The sequence below is a fragment of the Gorilla gorilla genome, chromosome 4 (assembly GCF_029281585.2).
Source record: "Gorilla gorilla gorilla isolate KB3781 chromosome 4, NHGRI_mGorGor1-v2.1_pri, whole genome shotgun sequence".
NCBI lineage: Eukaryota > Metazoa > Chordata > Mammalia > Primates > Hominidae > Gorilla > Gorilla gorilla.
In genome coordinates, this window is record NC_073228.2 from 11,085,879 (window position 1) to 11,112,986 (window position 27,108).

The following is a 27,108-nucleotide window of genomic DNA, read 5'->3' on the forward strand; positions in this document are numbered from 1 at the left end:
AGGCGACACACACACCCTGCGTGGCACGGGCTCGGTGGGAAGACACGGCAGGCGACACACACATCCTGGGCGGAGGGGCTCGGTGGAAGACCCGGCAGGCGACACACACATCCTGGGCGGAGAGCCTTGGTGGCAAGACCCAGCAGAGACTTGGGGCTCAGATGAACAGCACGGTGCCGGCAGCGTGAATCTGCCAAAGCCGCCCTCTCAACAGGCTCCATCTTGCTGTGCTTGTTTTCTCCCAGATCAAGCTATGGTGGTGACATGTGAAGGCCAGAGTAGAAAGCAGGTGGAGAGGAAAGAGCATGAACATGAAATTTTTTTTCCTGAGCAAGCCCCCTTCCCTCACCACACACTGAAGCCAATTTTGATTCTTCTGTGTCTCAGGTTTCAGGAATTTATATTTTTTTAAATGGGGAAAAGGGAGGTGAGGAAGAGAAGAAGAGCAAACACAAAGTGGGAAGATGCAAGCATGTATTTGTTGTTGCAGCAACTAAAGATGTGGTTTGCAAGCAGACACGACAATGGGGCAGAGACCAGGAGGAGCCCCTGGTCAAGGCCCTGCCTTCTACAAGGTGCACCCGTAAGGCCAGGGCGGGCTTTCTTCCTCTGAATATTCTGGCAAAAGATGCCATGGGAAGAGACCCTCCCTTTATTCTCCTTAACAAAGATTTTAAGGATTATTTTATGGAGAAGCAGGAACACAAGAATTACGCCCAGGCTAACAGACCACCGTGCCTGATGGGGAAGGCTTAAGGAGGCAGGATGATGAGCCAAGCCCTGAGCGATTTCACACGAACACCCTACCACGCACGTTCTGACGTGAACACAGAGACAATCACAGAGATACGGGCCATGTTTCATGTCCACTGGGTAGAAGAGTTTAGCCCTTGTTATGAGCAGGGGTGCTGGGAAGGAAAGAAAGTTTCCAACAAGAAAATAGCTCCTGAGTGAGCCTTCGGTGGTGTTACCATAACGTGAGGATGCTACCGGGGAAGTCATCTGAAGGCAGATGGAGGGTTGTGCTGAGATGTTGATATGCGCAGCGTTTTCATAATGGTGGGTGCCAATAAAACTGCTAATGCCTGGGGAAATGACACCGAAGCAGGGATTTCTGTTTACCGGTCACAAGGGCTCACTGCTCTTCACAACTTCAGCAGAACGTCCACCGAGCAGTGGAAGACAAGCTTTCCGCCTCAGACCTTCACCCGAGGCACAGTGTATTCCCCACTCGCCAAGTGAGGCAAGATATTTCAACATAAATATATATATTAATATAGACATATTGATGTTCTGTAAATGGTTAATTCTAATCCCACCACTTTGGGAGGCCGAGGCGGGTGGATCATGAGGTTAAGAGACGGAGACCATCCTGGCTAACACGGTGAAACCCCATCTCTACTAGAAACACAAAAATTAGCCAGGCGTGGTGGCACGCGCCTGTGGTCCCAGTTACTTGGGAGGCTGAGGCAGGAAAATCGCTTGAACCCGGGAGGTGGAGGTTGCAGTGAGCCGAGATCATGTCACTGCACTCCAGCCTGGTGACAGAGCAAGACTGTCTAAAAAAAAAAAAGCCCTTTAGTTATTCTCAGGCCAGACATACCCACGTCTACAGTGGCCCTGAATGCTGCATCTGATGTCCATAGCAAAATCACTGGCATGCTTTCCATCTTTTTCAATCTTTTTCGAACCTGTCCTAAAATTTGTAGGTATCAAGGATCAAACATTAAAATGCTATAGACAGGTACAGACTGAGGCGTCCTCTGCCCCTACATGTAATCCTTATTCCACTGCCCATCCCTTCCGGGGTACCCGCTGCTCAGCCCGGGGCTGACTTGGGTCCACATGTCTGTATCTCTGCACGTCTGCACGACTTCCCCAGCACAGACCGAGTGCTGTCCTGCCGGGCCTGACGCACTGTCCCTGAGGCCACGCTGAGTCATGGTAAGCAATGCCCTCCCACATGTGGCACTGACAGTGAGATTCTTCACATTCTGGTGTCAATAACCCAGCAGTGTGACAGTGGTGACTGAGAAACATCTCTGAACAAAGAAACTCATCTTCCCCTTTCTCCTCAGCTCCTCAGACTTTGGGGCACACTGAGCTCATTTTTTTGCAGCTTCGGGAATGTGGCCGACACACCGAGCTCATTTTTTTGCGGCTTTGGGAATGTGGTGAGCTCCCTCTGCCTGCTGGGCCTTTGTCCTCTCCGCCTGGGGCCCTGTCCCGGGCAACAGCCTCTGCAAAGGCTTCTCTCCCCACCCTTTGCAGGGACTTGGACTGCACTTCCCAAGCTGCTGCATTTGAGTTAGCCATTTCCACCCTCCACCTTCCGGGCTAGATTTCAGCTCTGTGAGGACAAAAACATGCATTATTAGTCTTTATTAGTCCCAGGAGGCAGCACGTCCTGGTTCCTATTAGCCGCTCAGTAAATGTTTGATGAATGAATAAAAGAACCCACGTTTGGGCTGTGGAGAAACATCACAATTCCAGATCACGTATGCCAATCACACCCAGGACCTGCTTCCCACTGGAGAGCTCCTCTGTCTGCGGTGAGCAGTGGAGGGGCTCCCTGTGCCCAGTGGCAGGGCCGGCAAAGTAGCCCTTGGAACCGCACAGAGCCCCGGGCATTTCTGGCTGGAGTAGATGTCTGAGCTGCAGCCTTCTGGACCTGCAACGAACCCAGCCTTGACCTCAGGTCAAAACTGTGGTGCCTTTCTCATCCAAATTCCAATACTAAGAAGAGGAAATACAGTAGCGAAAGAGTGTGGGACAGGAGCCAGCCATGAGCAGGGAGAAGTCAGGCTGGGGGTCCCCCCCGGGCCTCCTCAGTGGTGGGGGGCCCGCTCTAGGCTGACCAGGCTCCCCATCCCCTCTCCCTTGCTCACACCCAGCAGGCTGAGCTGAGATTTGATCAGGTTCCAAGCAGCCTAACCATCAATCATGGGGCCCTGAAGTTGCCACACAGAGACAGCTTCTGTGGTCGCCCTCGGCACAGCCTGCCGTGCTACCTCCACCTGCCAGGGCCCCGTTGTGCCCATCCATCTTGCAAAGGGCGAGCCGTCACTCCTGCCAGCGCTCGGTCTAGTCTGCCTGGGTGCAGGTGAAAAGAGCCTGGAACTGGGATGGCTGGGCAGACAGCCCCCTCCGGGTTCCTCTCTCTTTTGTTCATTTCATTCTTGGCAACCCAGAGGCAGCTGATACAACTGTCTCCCTCCGGCCAAACACCTCTCACCTTCTCAGGGGGCACCGACAGACCCAGTTCCCTGCAGCCTGGCCTGTCACCAATGTGCATGTCACCTAGCCTGGTCTCTTCTGGGGTGGATGGTCTCCCAGGACCGACCCAGTGCTGGGACAGCTGGGTGGCCCAGCTCGTGTGGTCCGGCTTCCATGGGGGTGGGAGGAAGGGGCCTCTGCCTTCCTGGTCCGCAGTTCTCCCGGGATAGCATGAGGGTGTGTTGGAATCTGCCCGGAGTAAAACCCATTCTGAGGGCTCCACATGGAACTAGGAGGATGGCTAAAAAGAGGCCATTCTGCACAGCAGTGCTACTTTCCAAATGATGAAAGCATCACCCGGAGTCCCCTCAACGGCACCTCCTCGCTGATGACAGCTTCTGTGGAAGATGCTGGCTTCACAAATGTGTCCCCTCAACAGCCCCTCCTCGCTGATGACAGCTTCTGTGGAAGACGCCAGCTTCACAAACGTGCTCCCTAGCAATGCAATCTTGTTGATTGTCTGCATATCACAACCTCTAGCTTGGAAATTCCATGGACCATCAAGGCAATTAAACTATGTTAGAAGAGCAGGGGGAACGCTAGGTGACATTTCTGCCGTTCCTGGGACTCACCCAACTGCGGGCACAGGCGCGTTCCTGAGTACTGCTGAAGGGTCCCTAACTGGCAAAGCTCCCTGCAGAAAGGGTAAAACTGTTTCCACCTCATCCACTGACAGTCAGCTGGAAGATGGTACTGCAGGAAGGTTAGCTCAAGAAGGGGTAAACTGAAAGAAGGAATACTAAAAAATCCCAGAAATGCAAAACAAAATGTAATAAAATAAAACAACTCCAAGACTAAGCCTTACACGGTAAGCCTATATAAATAACAAGAGGAAATTAAAAGAACTATATTTAGACCCTAAAAAGATAATGAAACTGCAGGAAGGAATAAGTTTAACCACAGACATAAAGCAGTTTAGGCAACAAAATCCTAGCACATCCGAGCGACTTCCTTCCAAAGAGCAGCCCATTCCGGAAGGGGCGGCAGCAGCGGCTTCACCCGGGGGAAGCCTGACCTCAGCTGGGTCAGCTCCACCTCAGCCAGGGACCCAGGCCAGCGCCACCAGGGATCTGCCATTCCAACAGCATGCACCCTCATTATGACGGGACCAGAAGGGCACTCCCCTCTGTGGTCTTCCTCTCCAAATCCCAATCTAACCAGGACAAAAACATTGGGCATGGCCGGGAGCGGTGGCTCACGCGGTCAGGAGATCGAGACCATCTTGACTAACATGGTGAAACTGCGTCTCTACTAAACAAAATACAAAAAAATTAGCCGGGCGTGGTGGCGGGCGCCTGTAATCCCAGCTACTCGGGAGGCTGAGGCAGAAGAATGGCGTGAACACAGGAGGCAGATGTTGCAGTGAGCTGAGATCGCGCCACTGCACTCCAGACTGGGTGACAGAGTGAGACTCCGTCTCAAACGAAAAAAAAAGTGGGCAAATCAAAACAGAGGGCCAGTCTACAAAATCCCTGACCAGTACCCCTGAAAGCTGTCAAGGCCATCAAAAACAAGGAGAGTCTGGGAAACTGTCACGGCCAAGAGAAGCCCAAGAAGACACGAGGACTCAATGTCATGTGGGATCCTGGTACAGAAAAAGGACATTAGCAAGAAAATCTGATGAGAGTATCAACTGCAGTTAATAACTGATCAACATAAGTTCATGGACTGTTGTGACAAACATGTTGTACTAATAGAAGATGTCAACAGGGAAAATTGGGTGTAGGGTACATGAGAACTCTATTTACTACCTTTTCAAGTTTTCTGTAAATTTAAACTGTTCTAAAAAATAAAATTTGTTAAGATAGAAACTATAGGAACAAGAGTTCAGGACGCAAGCAAAATATTTGCTCAGGTCCTAACTAGACTAGCCCCCGCCAGGGCACTGCCTTCTGCTGTGGTTCACACCAGGTTCACATGCTTTAGATGGCACTCTCTTGCCCCCTTGGTGAGACTGAGTCATCGCTGGATGACAGAGAAAGCTAACCTTGCACATTTTTTGAATTGAGTTTTGCGTGTACGTGTGTGAGGAAGGGGGAGTGGGGAAAAGTGGAGAAGCAGGAAGAGGAGAGGCTATCAACGCCAGCATACACGAACTGTGGTGAAACGACTTTGCAAACAGTAGAGAATTTGAGCACGGGTAGGAGAACCAGCACAGACATGGGGGCTGCAGAAACAAAATTCTATGACTCTCTCATCTGCCTTTTCTTCATAGCGCGGGTTCCTTCCGGGGACCACAGCAGCCTGTTCCCAGTGGGAAGCCTCTTTGAATTTCCAAATCTGGATTTACTTCATGAATACCATCACAGAGCGTCTTTCCAGATCCACTGACATTACGCCCTTGGAGTTCCCTGGTGGTACCATAACCACAACTTTATTAACTATAACTCAGAAGGTCAGTCTGGACTGAGTATTAATTTTATCTATGAAAAACCCTCAATTAACTGGAACCTTGCCTACAGGAGTCCTTAATTAACTCTCCCCCTCCTTAATCTTGCTAATTAGCAGATAGACAAATGCTAACAGCAGGCTTGAGGAACTTATTAAAACAACCACTACCACCATCCTTGCAAAGTGTGACCAGCGGAGGACAGCTGTGGCCACATCTCCTGGACTTTCTCATCATGAAGTTCTGCTGCTCTTGAGCTCTGGTCCCATCACATGACCCTAAGGACAATTTCGAAAAATACTCTGCCATGTTTGCTTTCTGCCCCCCGATCCCCTCTGTTTTTCTGCACTGTGTGAAAGTTGCAGATAGCATGACGCTTTGCCCAGAAATATTCCTAAGGAAAAGGACATTTGCTTCCATGAGCACAAAGCCATGATCACACTCCAGACACGTGACAGCGACACAGTCCTCCCTCCTGACATGCAGTCTGGAGTCAAACTCCTCCCAATCCTCCTGCCTGACACGCAGTCCAGAGTCAAATTCCTTCCAATTGTTCACAACTGTCCTCTGTGAGCCTCTGATTTTTGATCCAGGATCCAACTAGGAACTGCACTTAGCTGATACACATTAGTCTTGAGAATAAATCCCCCCACATTTTTGGGGGTGTTTCTTGAATTAAAAATCTAGAAGGGGGGGCAGGTGTAGTGGCTCACGCCTGCAATCCCAGCACTTTGGAGGCTGAGGCGCGCAGATCACTTGAGGTCGGGAGATTGAGACCAGCCTGGCCAACTTGGGAAACCTCGTCCACTAAAAACATAAAAATTAGCCGGGCATGGTGGCAGGCGTCTGTAGTCCTAGCTACTTGGGAGGCTGAGGCAGGAGAATCGCTTGAACCCGGGAGGCGGAGGTTGCAATGAACCAAGATCGCCCCACTGCGCTCCAGCCTGGGCGACAGAGTGAGGCTCTATCTCAGAAAAAATAAAAAAATAAAATAAAATCTAGAAGGGAACAGTACAGTTCTTTGTAGACTGTCCCACAATGAGAAGTTTTTTAGCTGCTTCATTGATGTATAAGCGACATATAAATTTGAAGTACGGAATTTGAAGATTTTGGACGTACGTCTACACCTGTGAAGCTACCGCCACAGTCTAGGTGGGGTCTGGCCCCTCAGACGTTTTCTTCTGCCTCTGTGCCCCCACCCTCACCTGCCCCCAGCAGCAGCTCATCTCCTTTCTGTGACTGTAGTTTGCATTTTCTAGAGTTTTAAATGAATGGCACCATACAGCAGGTACCCTTCTTTAAACTGGCTTCTTTCACTCAGTCTAATTATTTTGAGATCAGTTCACGCCTTTTCATTGTTGAGTACGATTTCATTGCATGGAGAGATTGCAGTTTGCTTATTCATCCGCTTGTTAATGTACATTTAGGCTATTCCCAGTTTTTGGCCATTATAAATAAAGCTGCTGGGAACATTCATGTACAAGCCTTTGTGTGGACATGCTTCCATTTCTCTTGGGGAATACCTAGGAAAGGAATGGCTGAATTGTGTGCTGAGTGTGTGCTAATCTTTATAAGAAACTGTGAAATAAGTTTGCAAAGTGGTAGTGCACATTTTGTACTGCCCTCAGCAGCATACGAGGGTTCCAGTTCCTCCACGGCCTTGCCGACACTTGATGGCATCAGCCTCTTAGGCATCTACTTGGTGTGCAGTGGTATGTGACTGTGGGTGCAGTTTGCATTGATATTCAGCATTGTTTCATGTGCTGATTTGCCATTTGTACTTCTTTGGTGAAGTGTCTGCTCAAACTTTTTGCCCACTTTTCTTTGTCTGCTTGTGTTTGTTTTCATATTGATTTTTGAGAGTTCCTTCTATACTCTTGCCACAAGTTTTTAACAGAAAAACGATTTGTCAATATTTTCCCAGTCTGTGTCTTGTCTTTTCGTTTTCTCCATGTCATCACAGGGCAGGTGTTTATATGTATGGGTCTATTCCCTGACTTTCTTCCTGTTCCATTATCTGTTTGTCCATTTGAAGCTATTTCCGATCTTGAGTACTGTGGATTTACAGTCACTCTTGGAATCAGGTAGTATTAGTCCTTCAACTGTGTTTTTCTTTTTCAAAGTTGTTTTGCCTGCTGTAGGTCCTTTGTATTTCCATGTGGATCTCAGAAGCAGAAATCAAGATAATGGACGATCTCTTCATTTATTTAGGTCTTCCTTCATTTCTTTTCACAATGGTTTGTAGTTTTGGTGTACAGATCTTGCCCACCTTTTGTCAGAATGTATCCGTAAGTATTTCTTTTTTTTTTTAGTGGTATTGTAAATGTTCTCTATTTTAATTTCAACTTCGAATTGTTGATTGCTAGTGTATATACATAAATTGATTTTTGTATATTGATCTTATAACCTGCAAACTTACTAAATTTTTTCTAGTAGCACTTTAAAATAGATTAAACTGGATTCTCCACATAGACAATCATGCTGTCTGAAAATACAGTTAAACCTCTTCCTTTTGAACTTGAATGCCTTTTTTTCCTTGACTCACTGTACTACCTAGAACTTCCAGTACAATGTCGAGGGATGTGACAAGAACAGATGGCTTTATCTTGCATTCAGTCTTTCACCACTGTATGGTGTTGGCTGTAAGTTTGTGGAGATGCTGTTTGTCAGGTAGACGAAATTCCCTTCTATTAGGAGTCTGCAGGGAGTTTTTTTTTTAAAATCAGAAGTGGATCTCAGATTTTGTTAAAATACTTTGCCTGCATCTCTTGAGATGGTAATATGGTTTTCATCTTTTTTTAGTATGGTAAATTACATGGACTTTTCTCTCTTTAAAAATAATTCTTTAATAATCTGAAGAGGCATCCATTGATTTTTCAATCCTTAAACAGGTTTGCATCCCTGAAATAAATCCCACTAGATCATGTTTTATTGTTTTTATATAGCATTGAATTTAATTTGCAAAAATTCTATTTAGCATTTTTGTACCTGCGTTCAAGAGAATACTGATCTGTAGTTTTCTTTTCTGTAACGCGTGTCTAACCTTTGGTATCAGGTAATGCTGGCCTCATAGAACGATATGGGAAGGTGCTTAGATGTCATCCAAATACGTCTTCCTTAATGTTCAGTAAAATTCATTGGCGAAGTCATCTGGACCTGCAGTTTTCTTTGTAGTAAAAGTTTTCACTACAAATTCCACTTGTAGTGACAGGCACAGTGACTCATGCTGTAATCCCAGCACTTTGGGAGGCCAAGGTGGAAGCATTGCTGGAGCCCAGAAGTTCAAAACTAGCCTGGGCAATGTGGTGAGACCCAGTCTCTAAAAAAAAAAAAAAAGCATAGTGCTATTCAGATTAACGATGTCTTCCTGAGTGAGTGGTATGTGTCATTCAAGGAATCAAAGTTATCAAATGTTCTCCCATCAAGTTGCTCATGATATTTGCTTATCATCCTTTTAATATCCCTAGAATCTTTCATGATGTCACCTCTATCATTCCTGATGCTGGAATTTGTGTCTTCTTTGTTTCCTTATCAGTCAGGGTGGTGTTTCACAGTTTTATTCATGTGTTTTTAAAAACAAATGTTTTGTTCAACAGATTTTGATGTTTCACTGTTTTCTTTCGTATTAGTCTCCAGTCTGATTTGTATCATTTCCTTTGGCCGACAGCTCTGGGTTTACTCCACTCACGCTGCCCTCTTCAGGTGGAAGCCGGGATCTCCGGTTGGAGACCGTCCCTCTTTTCCAATGCATCATCTAGCAGCTGCTACACATTCCCCTCTCAGCACTGTTCAGAGCTGGGTCCACGTATACTCAACCTATTTATTTTATATCTTAATATACATGTTTATATAATGTATTTATTTAATGCAAGTATTTATATGTACATTATATTATATATTATATATACATACTTATAGTAATAAATATTTTATATAAATCTTTGTTATTCATGACTTATAATATCTATGTATCTTAATATTACATATTTATATTCTATTTTGTATTAAGCACATATATATTAATATAATTTACTTAAAATTTTATGGAATGAAATGAAAATCACTTATTTATCTAAAAGTTTCTGTTTCTAAGTGCTTAGAGACATTCCTACTATCTATTATTGATTTGAGTTTGACTCCACTGTGGCTGTAGAACACGCCTGTAAGGCTTCAGTTCTTTACATTTGTTGAGGTTTATTTGGCCAAGGGTCTGGCCTATCGTGGCACAGCCTCTGTGCACTGCATGGCTGCTGTGTGGCGTGTTCTATAAACGTCAGGGCCCAGCTGCTGGAGAGTGCTGCTCAAGTCTCCACTATTCCTACTGATTTCTCTTCTGCTTGTTCCGTCAGTTACTGAGAAAGGAGCACTGAAATCTCCAAATGTAATTACGGATTTATCTACTTCTCCTCGCAGTTCCATCAGTTTTGTTGGATGTATTTTGAAACTCTATTATTAGGTGAATAGACATTTAGGACTGCGACGTTCTCTTGATGAATGATGAATGGACTTCTGTAGCATTATGAAATGTCTATCTTTATTGTTAGCAACGTTCTCTGCTCCCAAACCTCCTCTGTCTGATATTAACATAGGCCCTGCAGCCTTCCTCTGCTTAGTGCCTGCATGGCAGAGCTCTTCCCGTCCTTTTGCCTTTAATCTACTCGTGTCTTTATGCCAAAAGTACATTGCTTGTAGCCATGGTATGGTTTTCTCTTGCTCTTCAACCTGGTGGCCTCTGCCTTCTCATTGTGGCGTTCAGTCTCCACACTTCAGTGACGGGCAGGATTAGATGTCCATCTATCATCCTGCCTTTTTCTATTTGTTGCATCTACTCCTGGTTATCTTTTTCCTTCCGTGTTGTCTATATTTATGACTTCATATCATCTCTGTTGTCAGCTAATTAACTGTAATTCTTTTTAAAATTTGAGTGGCAGCTTTAGGGTTTATGGACTACTGCAGTTCATCTTCAGGCAGGTGATATGAGACCACTTCAAACAAAGTCCAAGAATCTTACAATAGTATTTCTTCATTCTCTCTCCTCCCCATCTTTTTGTTACTATTAGCATACATTTTGCTCTTACAAATGTTATACATTCCGTGGGGTGCCATGGCTTGTGCCTGTGATCCCGGCTACTCGGGAGGCAGAGGCAGGAGGATGGCTTGAGCCAGCGAGTGTGAGCTTACAGTGAGCAGTGATCAGGCCTGGGCAACAGAATGAGACCTTGTCTCGTAAGGAAAAAAAATTAAGAGTGCAAAAGGCTTATTGAAAAAAATTCATAGTACACTGTTATTATTTTTCTTAAAACAATTATCTTTTAAAGAAGATTTAAATAAAAAGAAAAAAATCCCATATTTATCCACATAGTACTCATTTCTGCTGCTTTGAATTCCTTTGTGTAGAACCGTGTTTCCCTCTGAAGAGTATTCTCCTCAAGGCTAAAGGACTTCACGTTTCTTGTAGTGTGGATCTGCCGGGGATAAGCTTTCATCTTTTGTATGTCTTTAAAAGTCTTTATTTTGCCTCCATTTGGAAATATATTTTCAGTGGGTATAGAATTCTAGGTTGACAGTTTTTTCTCTTTCTCTGTCTCTCTCTCTGCTTTAAAGATGCTGTTCCGCTGTCTGCCTTTTCCATCTGTAGGAAATCTGTAAGAAACCTGCCATCACGCTCACCTTTTCCATCTGTAGGAAATCTGTAAGAAGAAACCTGCCATCTCTCTCACCTTTTCCATCTGTAGGAAATCTGTAAGAAGAAACCTGCCATCTCTCTCACCTTTTCCATCTGTAGGAAATCTGTAAGAAGAAACCTGCCATCTCTCTCACCTTTTCCATCTGTAGGAAATCTGTAAGAAGAAACCTGCCATCTCTCTCACCTTTTCCATCTGTAGGAAATCTGTAAGAAGAAACCTGCCGTCATTCTCACCTTTGCTCCTTACTGGCTTTTTACTGGCTGCCTTTAGACTTTTGAATTTCTCACTGTTTTTCAAGTAATTTGATTGCGATATGCCTTCGTGTAGTTTTCTTGTGCTTAGGGTTTGCTAAGCTTTGTGGATCTGTGGGTTTATAATCTTCATCACATTCAAAAAAATTTTAGCTACTGTTTCTTCAAATACTTTTTCTGCTAGCCTCCTTTATGGATCCCCAAATAGTACGTTATGTCACTTGCCGTTGTCCCACAATGGAATAATATTCTTTTAATTAAATTTATTTTTTCTTTTCTTACCATGTTTCATTTTTGTTAGTTTCTATTGCTATTTTCTTTCTTTCTTTGAGGCAGGGCCTCACTCTGTTCCCTAGGCTGGAGTGCCATGGCACAATCACGGCTCTTTGCAGCCTCGACCTCCTGGGCTCAAGCGATTCTCCCGCCTCAGCCTTCTGAATGGCTGGGACTACATGCGCGCGCCAACATGCGTGGCTGAGTTTTGTATTTTTTCATGTAGAGTCGAGGTTTCACCATGTTGCTCAGGCTGGTATTGAAATCCTGGTTACTCAAGTGATCTGTCTGCCTCAGCCTCCAAAAGTGCTGAGATTACAGACGTGAGCCCCGTGCCTAACCATGTCCTGTTTTTTCCTGCAGTGCTTAACTGGTTTTAATCCCATCAAGAATATTTCTTCCCATCACATATTGCAGTTTTCATCTCTAGAAATTCAAGTTGGGTTCTTTTTATATTCTCCGTGTCTCAATTTAACTTTTTGAATACGTAGAGTAGACTTCTAATATTTTAATGTCCTGGCCTGCTAATGATAACACCTGCAGCAGTTCTGAGCAGGTTTTAATGGGTTGATTTCCTTTTCTTCATTACGGGTCATATTTTCCCGATTCTATCTGCTTGGTAATTTCTGGCTGGTAGTGTAAAGTGCAGTGTAACCTGGCATGGGGAGTGATGCCGGGGGAGGCCCTCTGGGATCAGAGTCCTGGGAGAATCCTGGACAGACGGCTTTCTTCATGTGCCCCCCTTGGTGCTCCTTGTCCTGTGTGGTGCCATCTGTGTCAGATCAGTGTCCCCATTGTGCCCTGCTCTGTCTCATGCAAACAGCACACACTTCTCCCCGGTGGCACATGGTGTTCTTCCGTCTTTTCTTCCGCCCGAGCCCACCTTCTTTAAGGTCTCCCCATGAATCCCTCAGAGCTTCTGGCACAATGGGACACACGGTGTGCCCCACAGGTGCTTGGGAAACGAGGGGAGGTCCCAGGCTCACCCTTCCGCTGGGCCCAGCCTGAGTGGGCTCCGATCCTTCTCAAACTCTTAAGTGTGTCCTGAGGGCCGGTTGGCGGGTGCAGGGGGATGCTGAGAACACTGGGGGAGTGGCTGGCTTTTGTCTGCACCTCTGAACCTCTGAGCAGGCTCTGCGATCTTCACAGGTGGACCTGTCTGTACACCATGTGCACCCCGATCTGCACAATGGCAAGCCCCAGGAGTCACAAGGACGGCTGGGGGCTGCAGGAGGCACTCATCATGCGGAGGCGGAGCTCCGGAGGACCACCAGCAACACAAGGAGGGGGCAGAGCAGACATCGTGGTGGGCAGAGCTCCGGAGGACCACCAGCAACACAAGGAGGGGGCGGAGCAGACATCATGGTGGGCGGAGCTCCAGAGGACCCCCAGCAACACAAGGAGGGGGCGGAGCAGACATCATGGTGGGCGGAGCTCTGGAAGACCACCAGCAACACGAGGGGGCGGAGCAGACATCATGGTGGGCGGAGCTCCAGAGGACCACCAGCAACACAAGGAGGGGTCAGAGCAGACATTATGGTGGGCGGAGCTCCGGAGGACCACCAGCAACACGAGGGGGCGGAGCAGACATCATGGTGGGCAGAGCTCCAGAGGACCACCAGCAACACGAGGGGGCGGAGCAGACATCATGGTGGGCGGAGCTCCGGAGGACCACCAGCAACACAGAGGGGCATGCACACATTGTGGGGGGTGCACACATCATGGGGGGTAGGGGTGGAGATCCGGAGGACCGCCAGCAACATCCATGGCCAGACGTGGGGAGGGGAAGGGAGTGGAGGAATGACCCCTCAAAAACACAGGGAACCTTCATCTCTGGGAAGTTATCGCCAGGGTAACGATGGAAGGAAGGGCGAGGCAGGTGAGGTAGATGAGGCTCAGTTTCTACCGGAAACACTTCAAAATGCCCCTCAGTGGAATGATTGCTTTTAAACATGCAGGTGCAACAAGCTGGTTAAGAAATTAATTCACAGGAAGGCCTGTGATGCCTGCAGGCAGTTACAAGAACACTGCAGGCAAGGGCATGCCCAGCTGGCTGTGGGAACAGCTCCCCAAGCAGTACTGAGCAGATGACCCCTTCAGCAGCATGAATAATAAACCCGAGGCCCTGGTAACTGCCTGGAGCAGGGTGTAAAACGAAGGCATGCTGCAGCCTCCGTGCTCATGGCCACGTTCTGCCATTTGGGGCACTCGAGAGCAACAGGCCCTGGGAGATCCACGGGACCAAGAGCCAGTTTTAAACAAGACGCCCTGCACTGCAATACCATGATGGGCTGTGGATGCAGTGAGAATGTCACGAGGAAGGTATGAGGAAGGCTGTCCCCTTTCACCAAGAGCCACCCCTGAGACTAAAAATAAAGACATCATCAATATCCAGGTCCTAAAAGGTACTAAAAACACAAAGTTTGAGAATCAAAGTTGGCTTAGACACGTTCCTGCAGCACTGGCGGTGCTGGGGAGCAGGCTCAGGCGGCCGTAATCCCAGACCACTGCATGCAGATGGCATCTCTTCCTCCCTTCACCCTGGGCTTTGTGTCATGTGAGGGTCACCGTTTTGTGCATCCCAGAGCCTCTACACATGGTCCTTCATCCGTGGCCAGGCGCCAAGACATTTCTAAGTGTGTCCATGTAGATGACGAAGATACGGGTGTAGGACAGAAACCACGTTTCAAAATGACTTCCTGCCAAACACCCTTTGTTTACATAATGTGGCTCTTCAGTGAATTTGAAGAAGAGTAAAATAGAAATGACCCACACCTCTCGCGTCCTGATCCACAAAGCCAAGCTTTCTGTTTAGCAAGAAAAGGTTTTAGTGTAACAGAGACAGGCAGGAGAGATGTGAGATTTACGTGGTGCCCCTTCCTGGTCCTGTTCCTGTTCCTCTATAATTTACACAGCACTTTTCCACGTCCTGGTTCTGAGCTCTGGAACTGTGGCTGGAGGCAGACGGCCGAAGGATCATGATTTTACAGAGGCAAATCATGGCCAAGGGAAGTGAAAATGACTTGTCAGAGCAAATGGGGTGATGGGATCAAACTCAGGTTTTTAACTCATAAATCCAGTGCTGTAGCCAATCTTTCAAAGCATTCTTTATCTGTAGCTTAATGGGTAGCAGGGAAAATATTTTGCTGAAATATATGGTATTCCGGTTACCATTATGGAGCGTTCCCTGGTCACAGCCAGGTGCAGAGCACTGGGCCCAGGAAGGTTCAAGGTTGAACTGAGGTCAAGGTTAACCTCAGCTGTGCTGAGAGGAGGAGCAGCAGCTCCCCGCATCCAGCTCAGGAAATCAGGAGCAGCTGGGAGAGATGCCAAGCACGGTAGCCGACCCGTGCCGGCAGAGCCATGGTCAGTGCCCCAGGCCCAGAAAAAGAGAGAGAGATCCCAGAACCGGAAGAGGGGCTGGAAGCTGCTTCTGCTTGGAGAGAGCATATACATAAAATCCCAGGGAATCTACAAGAACCAGCAAACTAGCAGAAAATCCCAGGGAATCTACAAGAATCAGCGGAACCAGCGAGAGGTCAACTGGTGCTGGGTACGACTGACGCCCGCCTCCAAGGTGGAAGCCCTCGCCGCCCGCTTCGGCAGCAGCCTCCCCCGCCGCCCCCCGACTTCAGCTGTGACACCAAAGTTGGACATGAGCACTTGGGGTGTGGGGAAGCTATGGTCAGGGCTGGGCGCAGGGAGCAGAAGGACTGAGCAAGGGCCCAGGGGTCCGTGGGCAGCAGTTGGGGACCTGATGGCCTGGGCTGGACTTGAATCAGCAGCGGCTGTGGGTGGGAGACACAGCAGTGGCTTTGTGTGGGGTGTGCAGGGCTGACGGGTGAGAGCGCACAGTGCGGGGTATGAGCCTGTGGCTCGGGGTGCCTGCCAGTGCCTGGACAGCAGGGGCAGTGAATTTGGCTGAACAAAGCCCAACAGGGCAGCTTCAGCGAGCACAGCGGGTCCTGGTGGCCAGTGCGACATGGCTGACAGGGCTAAGGATGAGGCTGGGTCTCAGTGCCAGTGACTGGACGGAGGAGCTGATAGAATGTGGCCTGGGGAGTGCCGGGCAGCAGGCAGGAGCCCCGGGGGCTGTAAGCTCCGTCCACTCTCCCCTCACCTGCCACACAGAAAAGGGAAGGGTGGCCTTCCCCGGCTCCAAGCCATGGCCTCTCCAAGGTGTTCTTGGCAGTCTCCCGTACCTGCTCTGTGACTTTGCTAGATCTTCCATTTCCATGTGTGGGCAAGGAGCTCCAGACCTGGCGCAGGGGCCCAGTGGGGTGCCGGCCCCTCGCATGGTAGCTATGTGGCCCCTGCTCCCTCCTGCGGGTGGCGCCTCACCAGTAAATAAGCTGCAAATTCAAGCTAACTTCACAGGGGACTTAGGAATTAAGAGACTTTGCACATGAAAGCCGCCGGACAGGGCGCCACACACACATGCACGAACAAGTGCCCACATACATGACCACCCCCGCACACACGTGCACACAGCAGCTGGCTGAAGTCCGGGGGGAACATGGACCTGCTCCTACAGGCCTTCTAATGAGTTGCTGGGGCTGGTTTGCTTCAAAACCAAGCAGGGAGCAAAGCCAGCCTTGCCCTGATGCCAGCTCCTCTGTCCCGCTCTCCTCACCCGCGGCGGCGCCCCCAGAGCAAGACTGACTTGGCTTCTTCCCGGGGCTCCCTGCCAACCTGGCTCCGAGCCCAGCTCTGTATCACACACGTGTGCCCCTCTGCACACGGACAGCTAAAGGCAAAGGCATCTCTGGGAAATCTTTGTCCCCAACAACCCTGCAGAGGGCAACATATCCCCCAACTCCATTCTCAGCACACACCCTTTGTTCTAGAATCTTCACGTTCTGTAAATGAGCCCTTCCCAGACCCTTTGCACCACTCTGTACAGCTCTCCTCTCCACTGTGTCACACGACGAGCTTTTGAGAGTTCTCCCGCAGCTGAGCCTTCCACATTTTTTTCGAGGGTCTCGCCTACCATCACCACTGGGTAGACAAGGTCCCCAGTCTTGGCATCAGGCCAGCCCTGCTCCTAGGCCGCACAGGGCTCCTGACCAGTTGTCTCTGGAAGGCTCCCTGAGCCCCAGCCGGCCACACAGGCTTCAGCCCGAGTCGCCTCTCCCAACCCAGGATTGGTGCCACCCTCCCAGCCCTGCAGCCCGACCTCCTCCGCCCACCCTCCTGGAGGAAAATGCTCTCCACCCCGTGTTTCCCTACAATCCACTTGACATCGAGGCCAGGCAATGTTTATAAACCACAGCTTCATTCTTTGATGTCTTTGTTCCAAAATCTGTAATAATCCCCATGCCTGCTAAATGAAATTCAACTGTGTCTACCGGGAACCGTGCACCGTCAGTGTGGATGGGGCCTCCCTGCGTGTCCCCGCACACAGCCACACGGAGTGGCCTGCCCTCCTCTAAATGTCTTCCCAGCCCTCCCTGCCACTTCCATGTTTGGACCCCCGCCCGACATCCACCCCCTCAAGGCCCTTCCTGGCGTTTCCAATTCAGCATAGGCCGGGTCTCGCCCACAGGACTTCTCAGCCCTGCTCGTCTGACCCATCTCGCTGGTAGCTCCTGCAGGAGGTGACCCTGCCTCACAACAGGGCTGGTGTCACCTGCAACCCCTGCCCGCACCCAAGCATAAGCCGCTGGGGACAGGGACAGCTGACCTTGCGTCTCTCTTAACATAGCTAAATATGGGTTCCTGGCCTAGATGATTGAGGGGCGAACACATGGCTGCAGGGCCAGGGCTGATGCCCGTCAGAGAGGGCAGAGCCGGACAGCCCCGTGTAAGGGGGTGGCCCCTAACACCTCGGGGCCTGGCCCAGACCACCTGTGCAGGGTTGAGGAGGGGGAGAAATGCAATGGTGGGCACAGAAGGAGCCGATGCGGGGTCTGGGCGAGGCAGAGGCCAAGTTTACTGCCATGGCGGGGTTGCTTCCAGTCAGGGTCAGGAGCATGGGGACAGTCTTAAGGGGGGTCAGACACAGGCAGGGGGACTGAGTGCAGGGCACCAGGGGAAGGCCAGGGACAGGACGGTGTGGGGGGACTGAGCGCAGGGTACCAGGGGAAGGCCAGGGACAGGACAGGTAGGTGACAGCCCCCACGACCCAGAGGTGGCTGCCGAGGCGGGCACGTCCCACTTTACCCCAGAAGAGAGGAAGGGAACGGTGGTGCCTGGAGAGGGAGCGAGGCTGGAGAAAGGGCAGGCTGGAAGCGCAGGGCTCGGCATCCCCAGAAGGGCCGGCGGGTTCACATCACTCTGGGGAGGAGGGCAGGGATACTCACGCTGTCCACTGCGAGGATCTTGGCCCAGATGAAAACGAGAAGTGGCCGCAGCTCTCGGGCCGAGCTCTGGAGCAGCTTCAGCACGTAGGGGAAGATGCCGACAGACAAGGCCTGGGGGAGAGGGAGGGCGTCAGCGCACCTGTGCCGCAGCAAGGGAACGGGCAGCAGCAGGGGTGCCACGTGGGACCAGCTGCGGTGTTATCTTCAGCACATACGGGAACCGCAACAGGAATGAATGGGCCTCACTTAAAGTAAAGAGGGGCTTCCTCCAGATTTATTCATCTCTGATTTATTCCTAGAAGCTGCCACGTACTGCCAGCCTTGACTGGTGTCAAGAGACTGGAATGAATCGGGTGGCAGCTTTTCCTTGTGGAGGCGCAGGCTGCTGGCGCTGGGGCCCTCGCCTGCCCTTGGTGGCCTCGTCTGCTTGCGCCTGGGACCCTCGCCTGCCCTCGGTGGCCTTGTCTGCTGGCGCCTGGAGCCCTCGCCTGCCCTCGGTGGCCTTGTCTGCTGGCGCCTGGGGCCCTCGCCTGCCCTCGGTGGCCTTGTCTGCTGGCGCCTGGGGCCCTCGCCTGCCCTTGGTGGCCTCGTCTGCTCTTGGCAGCAGAGCATCAGGCACCTTCACTGTGTTGCTCACGTACGAGCCACGGCCACCTCTCCGTGATGGCACGGCCACCTCTCCGTGACACCACGGCCACCTCTCCGTGACGGCACGGCCAGCTTGCTCAACACTCATGTTTGCACTTCAGATACACCTTGGGAGAAAGATGCCTGCCCTGGGAAAGGCAGGGAGGAGCGGGGGTTGCCCAGGGGCTCACTGGCGCCCAGTTCTGTACGTGTCATTCTCAGGGGACTCTCTGCCCTCAGAGGCAGGGGAGGGAGGGCGTGGAGGGCACTGCAGTGTGGAGGATGCCTGGCAAAGTACTGCTGTACTCCACAGCCAGGGGTTTCTGCTGTGTCCTTATCTCAAAGCTGCTGGAATTTCAAAGATATCCCAAAGGTATCCCCTTCCAATAAGTGAGGTCCCCTGTAACCAAGACAGGAGATGGTTGTGGGACCTAGGCCTGGGTCCCTCCCCTGTGAAAGGCCACACTTAAGAAGGAATGAGCAGTTTCTCTGGTTTGGGTGGCTGGGCCCTCACCTGAGAGGCAAAATTTGTACCTGTAAAAATACCTCGTTTATCCAGCCTCGATTCATGTATTAGGAAAATTTCCAATGAGCAGAAGCTTAATTCTTTAAAGGGAAGAAATTGGTTTTAAAAAATTAACCTTAAAAATGAAACTCTTTCTAAAATGTTATGAATACATGCTTCCTGTCTTCTTAGAGTGCACGCAATACCACGCAGGCCTTTCCAGGATGACTAAGCGACACCACCACGCACACACCAAGTGACCGAGTCACGCCAGCCTTCCTCCGATGACTCAGGCCCTGACTCTGTTACAAGCTATTTGTGGCCTCAGGCACCTGGAGTGAAAATGGCCCAGTGGTGAGTGCTGAATGATTCTTCCAAGTTTTGGATGTTTTCTCTCCTCCTTCAGTGCTGGACTATCAATTACCACTCTTTGTCAACATTATCTGATGAAAATACTTAAATACACCAAACCCAGGTACTCACCACCCAGCTGGTGACAGCGGTTCCACACCCACCGCCCCACCGCGCCGCTCCCAAGCACAGTAAATTAAGGCTCATATGTCATGTGATTTCATCGGTGAATATTCAGTGTCTATCTCTAAAAAATTAGGTCTCTTTTATAAAAACACGATCCAGTTACCACACCCAAGAAAAACGAACAATGATTCTTGAATAACATAAATCCAGCTCCTGTAAAATTTCTAATTGTTTTATGAGTATTCATTTTTGGAACTTCAACAGAACCAAGTAAGGTTTACTGTACATGGCAGCTGGCCATAGGTCTCTCGAGTTTCCTTGACTCTGCGGTTCCCTCTCAGCCTCCTTTTACTTTCCCTGTGAGTTATTTGTTAAACGCACGTCGCTTCTTGATCCTGCCTCTGCCAGGGTGTTTTTAGTGGCCATTACTACTCTGCTATAGAATGAGGAACCAGAAGAGCGTTTCCGAATTGTGCCTGCCATGATGGTGAGCAGACAGTGCTGAGGATCCAGACTCCTCCTGGGGGAAGCAGCACCACGAGGCGGGCGCTGCGTCAGGCTCAGGGGCGCCCTGCTCCCCCGCAGCGCTGGGGGCGGCTCAGGAAAAGGTGACCGGCCGACAACACACTCACTCCTATGTCTAACATCAGACATAAAGAGGGGCGACAACCCCAGACCCCCAAACGCCAGGCAGCACTGCAGGCTGCACGGGTACAGAGTGGGCTCCTTGAGGGCCTCAGGAGCGACAGGACACCACCATGGTGGACACACTCGCCCGGGGTCTCACGGCTGGGGGTGGCTCTGGATCATGAAATACGTGCACAGACTGAAACACGGAGCCTAATCTCTGTCCCACCTCCCTCAGCCCCCAGGTTAATGCGGAAGGCACGCACCAGGCTCACTGCCCAGGGACCCAGGTCCAAAAATCTTCCAAGCAAGTCCAATGCTCTCAGCCGGTGCACTTGGCTTAACAGCACCTGGAAGAACAAGGAGAAAATGGTATCACTGCAAACCATACTGGTGTGCAACCCCGAAACGCTGCTGCATGAGCTGCCAGCTTTGGAGCGGTCTGACCACAGTTCAGATCTGTCTGCTGCTTCAGTTACCTAGAGCTGGTGCTCCTTTCCTTACAAGTTCATGCTTTTAGACAGGTGAAGAAAACACGCTTTATTCCTTTATTACACAGATAAAACATGCTCAATGTAGAAAATACTAGAACAAACATGCTTTAATTGCACTTAAAAAGCTAACCCACTGGTGACATTTAGGTATATGAACTCAGATACTGTTCTTTATGTCCACACTTCTCTTACTGATCTTGAACTAGATAATATGTGATTCTATTTCTCAGCTCCTTTTTAAACTAAACAATGCACTGTGAACATTGTTCATATCACTAGGTGTGTACTGACCATATTATTCCCAAAGGCGGCACAGTACTTCCATTATGCAAATGTACACAATTCTTTTAAACAACTTCCCCAGTGATAGATATTTAAATTATCATCAAAATGTTCCTACTTTTACCATTTTTATTTATTTATTTTTGAGACAGGGTCTTGCTCTGTTGCCCAAGCTAGAGTATAGACGCCAGATCATGGCTCACTGCAGCCTCAACCTTCTGGGCTCAAGTGATCCTCCCACCTCAAACTCTGAGTAGCTAGGACCGCAGGTATGTACCACCATGCCTGGTTAATTTTTGTATTTTTTATAGAGATGGGGGTCTCACTACATTGCCCATGCAGGTCTTGAACTTCTGGCTCAAGCAACCCTCCCGCTTCAGCCTCCCAAAGTGTTGGGATTACAGGCGTGGGCCATCATGCCTGGCCAAAATGCTGCTCTGATAAAGAATATTGTGATCAATATCCTAATGGGTACGTCGGCACACTTACATGATTCTTTTCCACTAAGATAAATGTGAGTATTGGAAAGATAAGGTCGGAGCATATATACTTAAGTTACCAAATGACCCTGTGGCTGAACCCACTCACACTCTCCACGGCACGCACGTGGACACCAGCTTCCTGCTGCCTGAGCTGGTCACCCAGCAGCGCTCACTGGTGTGTGACTCTGGGCAAATTAACGTCGCTGAGCCTTGATTTATTAATTCATAAAACACATATAACACAACACCTGCCCACAAGGGTTTCATTAAATTAAATAATAAATTTAAAGCTTGTGGGACAATACTAGCCCATATTATACTATTATTAGCCAACAGGACAGGTGAAAATACATCCTTTTCATCTGGATTTCTTGGATTTCAAGGGGAGTACATTTTGCAGGTTGATGGGCCATTTCCCCAGTAAACTTGCCCTGCATGCGTTTAGTTCTCTACTTCAAAATGTGGCTTTTTCTTATTGACATGTCAGAGTTCCTTATAAGTTAGAGTGGGCTCTGCCAGAGGTTTTGCACATATTTTTTCTGTTATATTAAAGTTCTACACTTTTTTTTTTTTTGAGACAGATTCTCGCTCGGTCGCCCAGGCTGGAGTGCAGTGGCGCAATCTCGGCTCACTGCAAGCTCCACCTCCCGGGTTCATGCCATTCTCCTGCCTCAGCCTCCTGAGTAGTTAAGACTACAAGCGCCTGCCACCATGACCGGCTAATTTATTTTTGTATTTTTAGTAGAGACGGGGTTTCACTGCATTAGACAGGAGGGTCTTGATCTCCTGACCTTGTGATCCACCCGCCTTGGCCTCCCAAAGTGCTGGGATTACAGGCGTGAGCCACCGTGCCCGGCCAAGCTTTACACTTTTAATGGCATTACTTCTTTTGATTTTTTCCTTAATGGTGGCTATGCTGGAAGGCACATGCATCGACTCCCTCCAACCTACAGCATTTCTATCCACGATGCCCCAGTCATCCAAGGGGTGTTTATGGGGCAGGTGCTGCGCTGGGTGCTAGGAGAGTGACCACAGACAGTAGGGACCACCTCACCCATCCTTCATGTGGCCTGGGAGACAGACATTAAACAAATGACCGCCCCATCACCATGCCTAAACACACAGACCCTGGGAGCCCCTGACCTGGCTTCGCTGCAGGCCTCGGAGGTTTTCCCTCCCCCCAGGAGAAGATGCACAGGACACAGCTGGGCAGCGGGTCCTGGAGGTGACGTGAGGGGGTTACCGCATTGCAGGTGGAGAGGCTGGAAAAGCCCGGGTGTCTGAGGATGCACAGGCCACCAGTATGACTGAGGTCAGTGATGGGGGAGGGGCTGGATAGGGAAAGGCCCCGCCGACGGCGTGCAGAGAGGTCAGTTTGTTTTGAGATCCAGAAGCCACCAGCTGACGTTAAGCAGCAGTGACTGGTCCAGTGTGCTCGCTTTGGGGACAGGCCTGGCAAGAGGCTGGAAGTCGGGGAGGCGAGTGGAAGGGGGTGGGTTTGACCAGGGTGCCAATATGGAGATGGGGAGGAGGAGACTGCAGCACTGGCCAGAGGCTGAGAGAAGAAGGGGTGAAGGAAAGCAAACTCTAGAAAAGAAGGTTTGGGATGAGTTTGAAAACTCTCAAGAGAGGCAGGGGAAAGGGACGAGGAGGCCAGTGAGGGTGGAGGATGGGGGGAGGGGAGAGGAGATGGCGGCCACCCGGGTCAAGCTCCTGGGGGTCGGCCAGCACGACTTCCACGGAGGAGCCACCGAGTCAGGAGCATGGGCCCTGGGTAGCCGTGGAGAGGGAGGAGCTTCCCTGTGGTGGGAGAAGAGCACTGGCAGGAGGATGAGGGGGACAGGGAAGGTCACAGGTGGCAGCAAGAGGAGGTGGCTAGCCAGGCTGGAGGGGCAGGAGACGGGGTATGGAGGGGATCCCAGCATGTCCAGCCTTGGGGGCAGAGAAAGAGCAGTGGGAATGCGGCCTCACTTCCCTTCTATGTGCCCGGAGCCAGCTCCCACACTGGATTCACCATGGACCCAGGAGTGGCAGGTTCCCCGTGCTGGTGATGCTGAGAGTCTCTGATTAAGAGGCTGGGAAAGGAACGTGGGACTGCTCGCAGGATATGTGAACTGGAACCGGATCCCTCTCCCATGCTGAACTCGGGGGCTGTCGCATGCCACTGCTGCCTGGAACTCAGGTTTGAGGGGCCAGTCGGAGTAAAAGCACTGGATCTGGGGCCGGCTAACCTGATGTTAACCCTGCCTCCATCTCTGCCCAATAATTGGCTTAGATTCCTAACTTCTGGAAACTTCAATATCATTATCAAGAAAAACGGAGACAACAGTACTTGACTTGGGCTTATTCTCAAAGTTCAATGAGGCAGAGTCCGTAAAGCGTCTAGCACAAAGCTGTGTGCACCAAGGTGTCCAGCGGATGTAAAGTCAGCATCATAGTGTTCGGCTTCCAGATGTCTCCACCACCCAAGGTTTTAAGGACTGACTCTCTGTGTGTAGGGAACACTAGGCTGCCTGAGGCTCAAGTTTCTAGATGACCCAGGGAGAGGAGAGGCGGCAGGTCTCGCCATGGCTGCAATCGTCAGAAATCAAAGACATCATCAGATCTAAAGCTTACAAAGATTGTTTTCTGATTCTTTTTTTTTTTTTCCAACACTGTAAACAAGGACAAGGCTGTTTCTAAGGTAAATAGTTGCAGAACAAATGGAAAAAGTGGCAGGACGGGGCGAAGAGGTCTAATCAAGGCCAGTTCCTGTTACTGTTTTACCAGGACACTAGCCCAGCAATAAAGGTCTCCTTAGAATGTGCTCCTTACAAACAACAAAAGCAAGCGGGACGCTGGTTCACAATCACCACCGTGATGTGGTCCTGAGTGTCCCACTGTAGGAGCTGCAGGTGCTGATGAAACACACGCGGGGGCCTCGGGGGCCCACCTGCCTGGGAGTTGGCGTCGGAGGTCCTCAGGCAGCATGGGATTTGGTGCTACAATTATTTCATTTGCAAACAAACATCGTCAATAAAGAGTATTGGGGGAAAGGTTAACTACTGTTTTTTTTTTCCCAAACATTACATCATCTTCCTGCCACCTTTTGTTGATTTACATTTTTTAAAAACTGAAGCCAACATAAAGCAAAGTTATTTTTAAAATAGGATTGGCTTTTAGAAAAAAAGCCAATGTTGTTTTTGTACTTAAAAACAACAAAACAAAAACCTCCTGTTCCGGACCATCCCACGATCTATGGAAATTATAGAAGTAAATGATGGTGAGCTGGATGAGTTACTGAGATTTATTTTCCACCTGTGGTAACCCAAACTAAAGATTAATCATGGTGGCCAGCATGGAGGCTCAATACTGTAATCCAAACACTTTGGAAGGCTGAAGCTGGAGGATCGCTTGAGGCCAGGAGGTCGAGACCAGCCTGCCCAACATGGTGAAACCCCGTCTCTACAAAAAATACAAAAATGAGCCGGGCATGATGGCACATGCATGCAGTTCCAGCTACTCAGGAGGCTGAGTCAGGAGGGTGGCTTGACCCCAGGAGTTGGAAGTTGCAGTGAGCTATGATCATACCACTGCACTCCAGCTGAGGTGACCAAATTAAAACAGAATTGCTAAGGTTATCAAATTTCATTTGCCTTGTATACAAAGAGAGTGCTCAGACACCCATACTGGAAGAGCTGCTTCATAAGAAAAGATTCTCCAGTTCCAGCCCTGGAGTGCCAGGTGCTGCAGGCCAGGGTGCCTGGGGCACCTGATGAGCAGGGCGGTTTTGGAGTCCCCGATGTACATGGTATGTATAACATCACTCTAGTTTGTCATTCTGCTGTCACCTGATAACAATCCTGCACTTTCAGACCCCACATTCTATTTTTTAAAAAAATGATGCACGGAGAGAGAGCAAATAGACCTCCTAATGAAATGCTCACACTGATCTGTGACATCTAGGAAAAGGGACTAAAACTTCATCCTATAAAATCACTCTTGGCCAGGTGCGGTGGTGCACACCTGACATCCCAGCTACTCGGGAGGTTGAGGCACAAGAATCACTTTAACCCAGGAGGCGGAGCTCCGGCTGCAGTGAGCCGAGATCACCCCTCAACAGAGGACTGGATGAGGAAACTGCAGCGTCTGTGCGTCATGGAATACGACTCAGCCAGAAAAAGAATGAAATTGTGTCTGTTGCATCAACATGGGTGAAACAGGAGGCCATTATGCTCAGTGGAATAACTCAGAAACAGAAAACCAACTGTTGCATGTTCTCACGTATAAGTGAGTGGGAGCTAAACAATGGGTCCACAGGGACACACAGGTGGAATAACAGGCACTGGAGACTCCAAAAGGTGAGAGGGGCTGAGGGCTGAGAAATTACCTATGGGGTATAATGCCCACTATGTGGGTAGCAGGTTCACCCAAAGCCTAGACTTCACCACTGCGCAGTGCATGCATGCAAGAAACCTGCACCCGTATACCCTGGATCTATTGAAAAGAAAAAGGGCCAAGTAAATAAATGAACACATAAATATCACTGTCACCTTTTTCCTGAAAAAGAAAGAAGAAGAAAAGTCACTTTCACCCCTCTCTTCCATAACCTAGGCGCTCTTCATTCCCCTGCCTGGGCTTCCTGAGCCACCTGTTGGGGGCACACAGCACTGAGTTCCGGGCGAGCTGCCGAAGCCAGAGGGCAAACGCACCCCACAGGCCACGAGAGTCCAGAGCTCCTCGTGAGAAGACGGTGTTCAGGGCTGGGTGTGGTCATTCACGCCTGTAATCCCAGCACTTTGGGAGGCTGAGGCGGGTGGATCACAAGGTCAGGAGTTCAAGACCAGCCTGGCCAAGATGGTGAAACCTTGTCACTACTAAAAATACAAAAAATTAGCCGGGCGTGGTGGCGGGTGCCTGTAATCCCAGCTACTTGGGAGGCTGAGGCAGAGAATTGCTTGAACCCAGGAGGCAGAGGTTGCAGTGAGCCGAGACCGCGCCACTGCGCTCCAGCCTGGGCAACAGAGTGAGACTCCATCTCAAAAAAATAGACACCATCAATCAAGGGTCTGGGCAAAACAGCAATTTTTTTAAACATTGTGTTTTCCTTCTTGTTCCTCTGTTGATTTATATTTTTAAAAGGCAGAGAGGATATTGAGGCTGGAAAGCAGGAAAGGCCTGTTCCATGCTCATGTTTACAGGAGGGGCTGCGAATCAGCCGGACCTGATGAGACACCGTGCGTGACCCTGGAGGGCCACCAGCCACTGCCTCTGGCTCAGGGATGAAGTGGCAGGGATTCGGAAAACCGGAAGCGAGTGAGAAAACTCCCTTTCCCTTAAGTGATGTATTCTGACTTGCCAAGGCACTAGAGAATAATTTAGGGATAACAGGGCCCAGGCTTTGGCAAAAATAAAGGCTCTTAAGAGAAAGCGCGGGGAAGTGAGCCGAGTTAACGA

At 49.7% G+C, this 27,108-nt stretch overlaps 1 protein-coding gene across 6 annotated transcripts in view; it reads right to left on the minus strand.

Moving 5' to 3' along the window:
* Window positions 1–27,108, minus strand: part of RPTOR (regulatory associated protein of MTOR complex 1) — a 422,339-nt gene that overhangs the window by 91,077 nt on the left and 304,154 nt on the right. For all 6 annotated transcript variants that reach the window (XM_055389503.2, XM_063705761.1, XM_055389504.2 and 3 more), the window contains 2 exons: window positions 20,681–20,764; window positions 18,179–18,289 (listed from right to left, as the gene is read on the minus strand). In XM_055389503.2, the coding sequence (XP_055245478.1) occupies window positions 18,179–18,289; window positions 20,681–20,764 (195 nt within the window). The remainder of the gene's footprint in view (window positions 1–18,178; window positions 18,290–20,680; window positions 20,765–27,108) is intronic.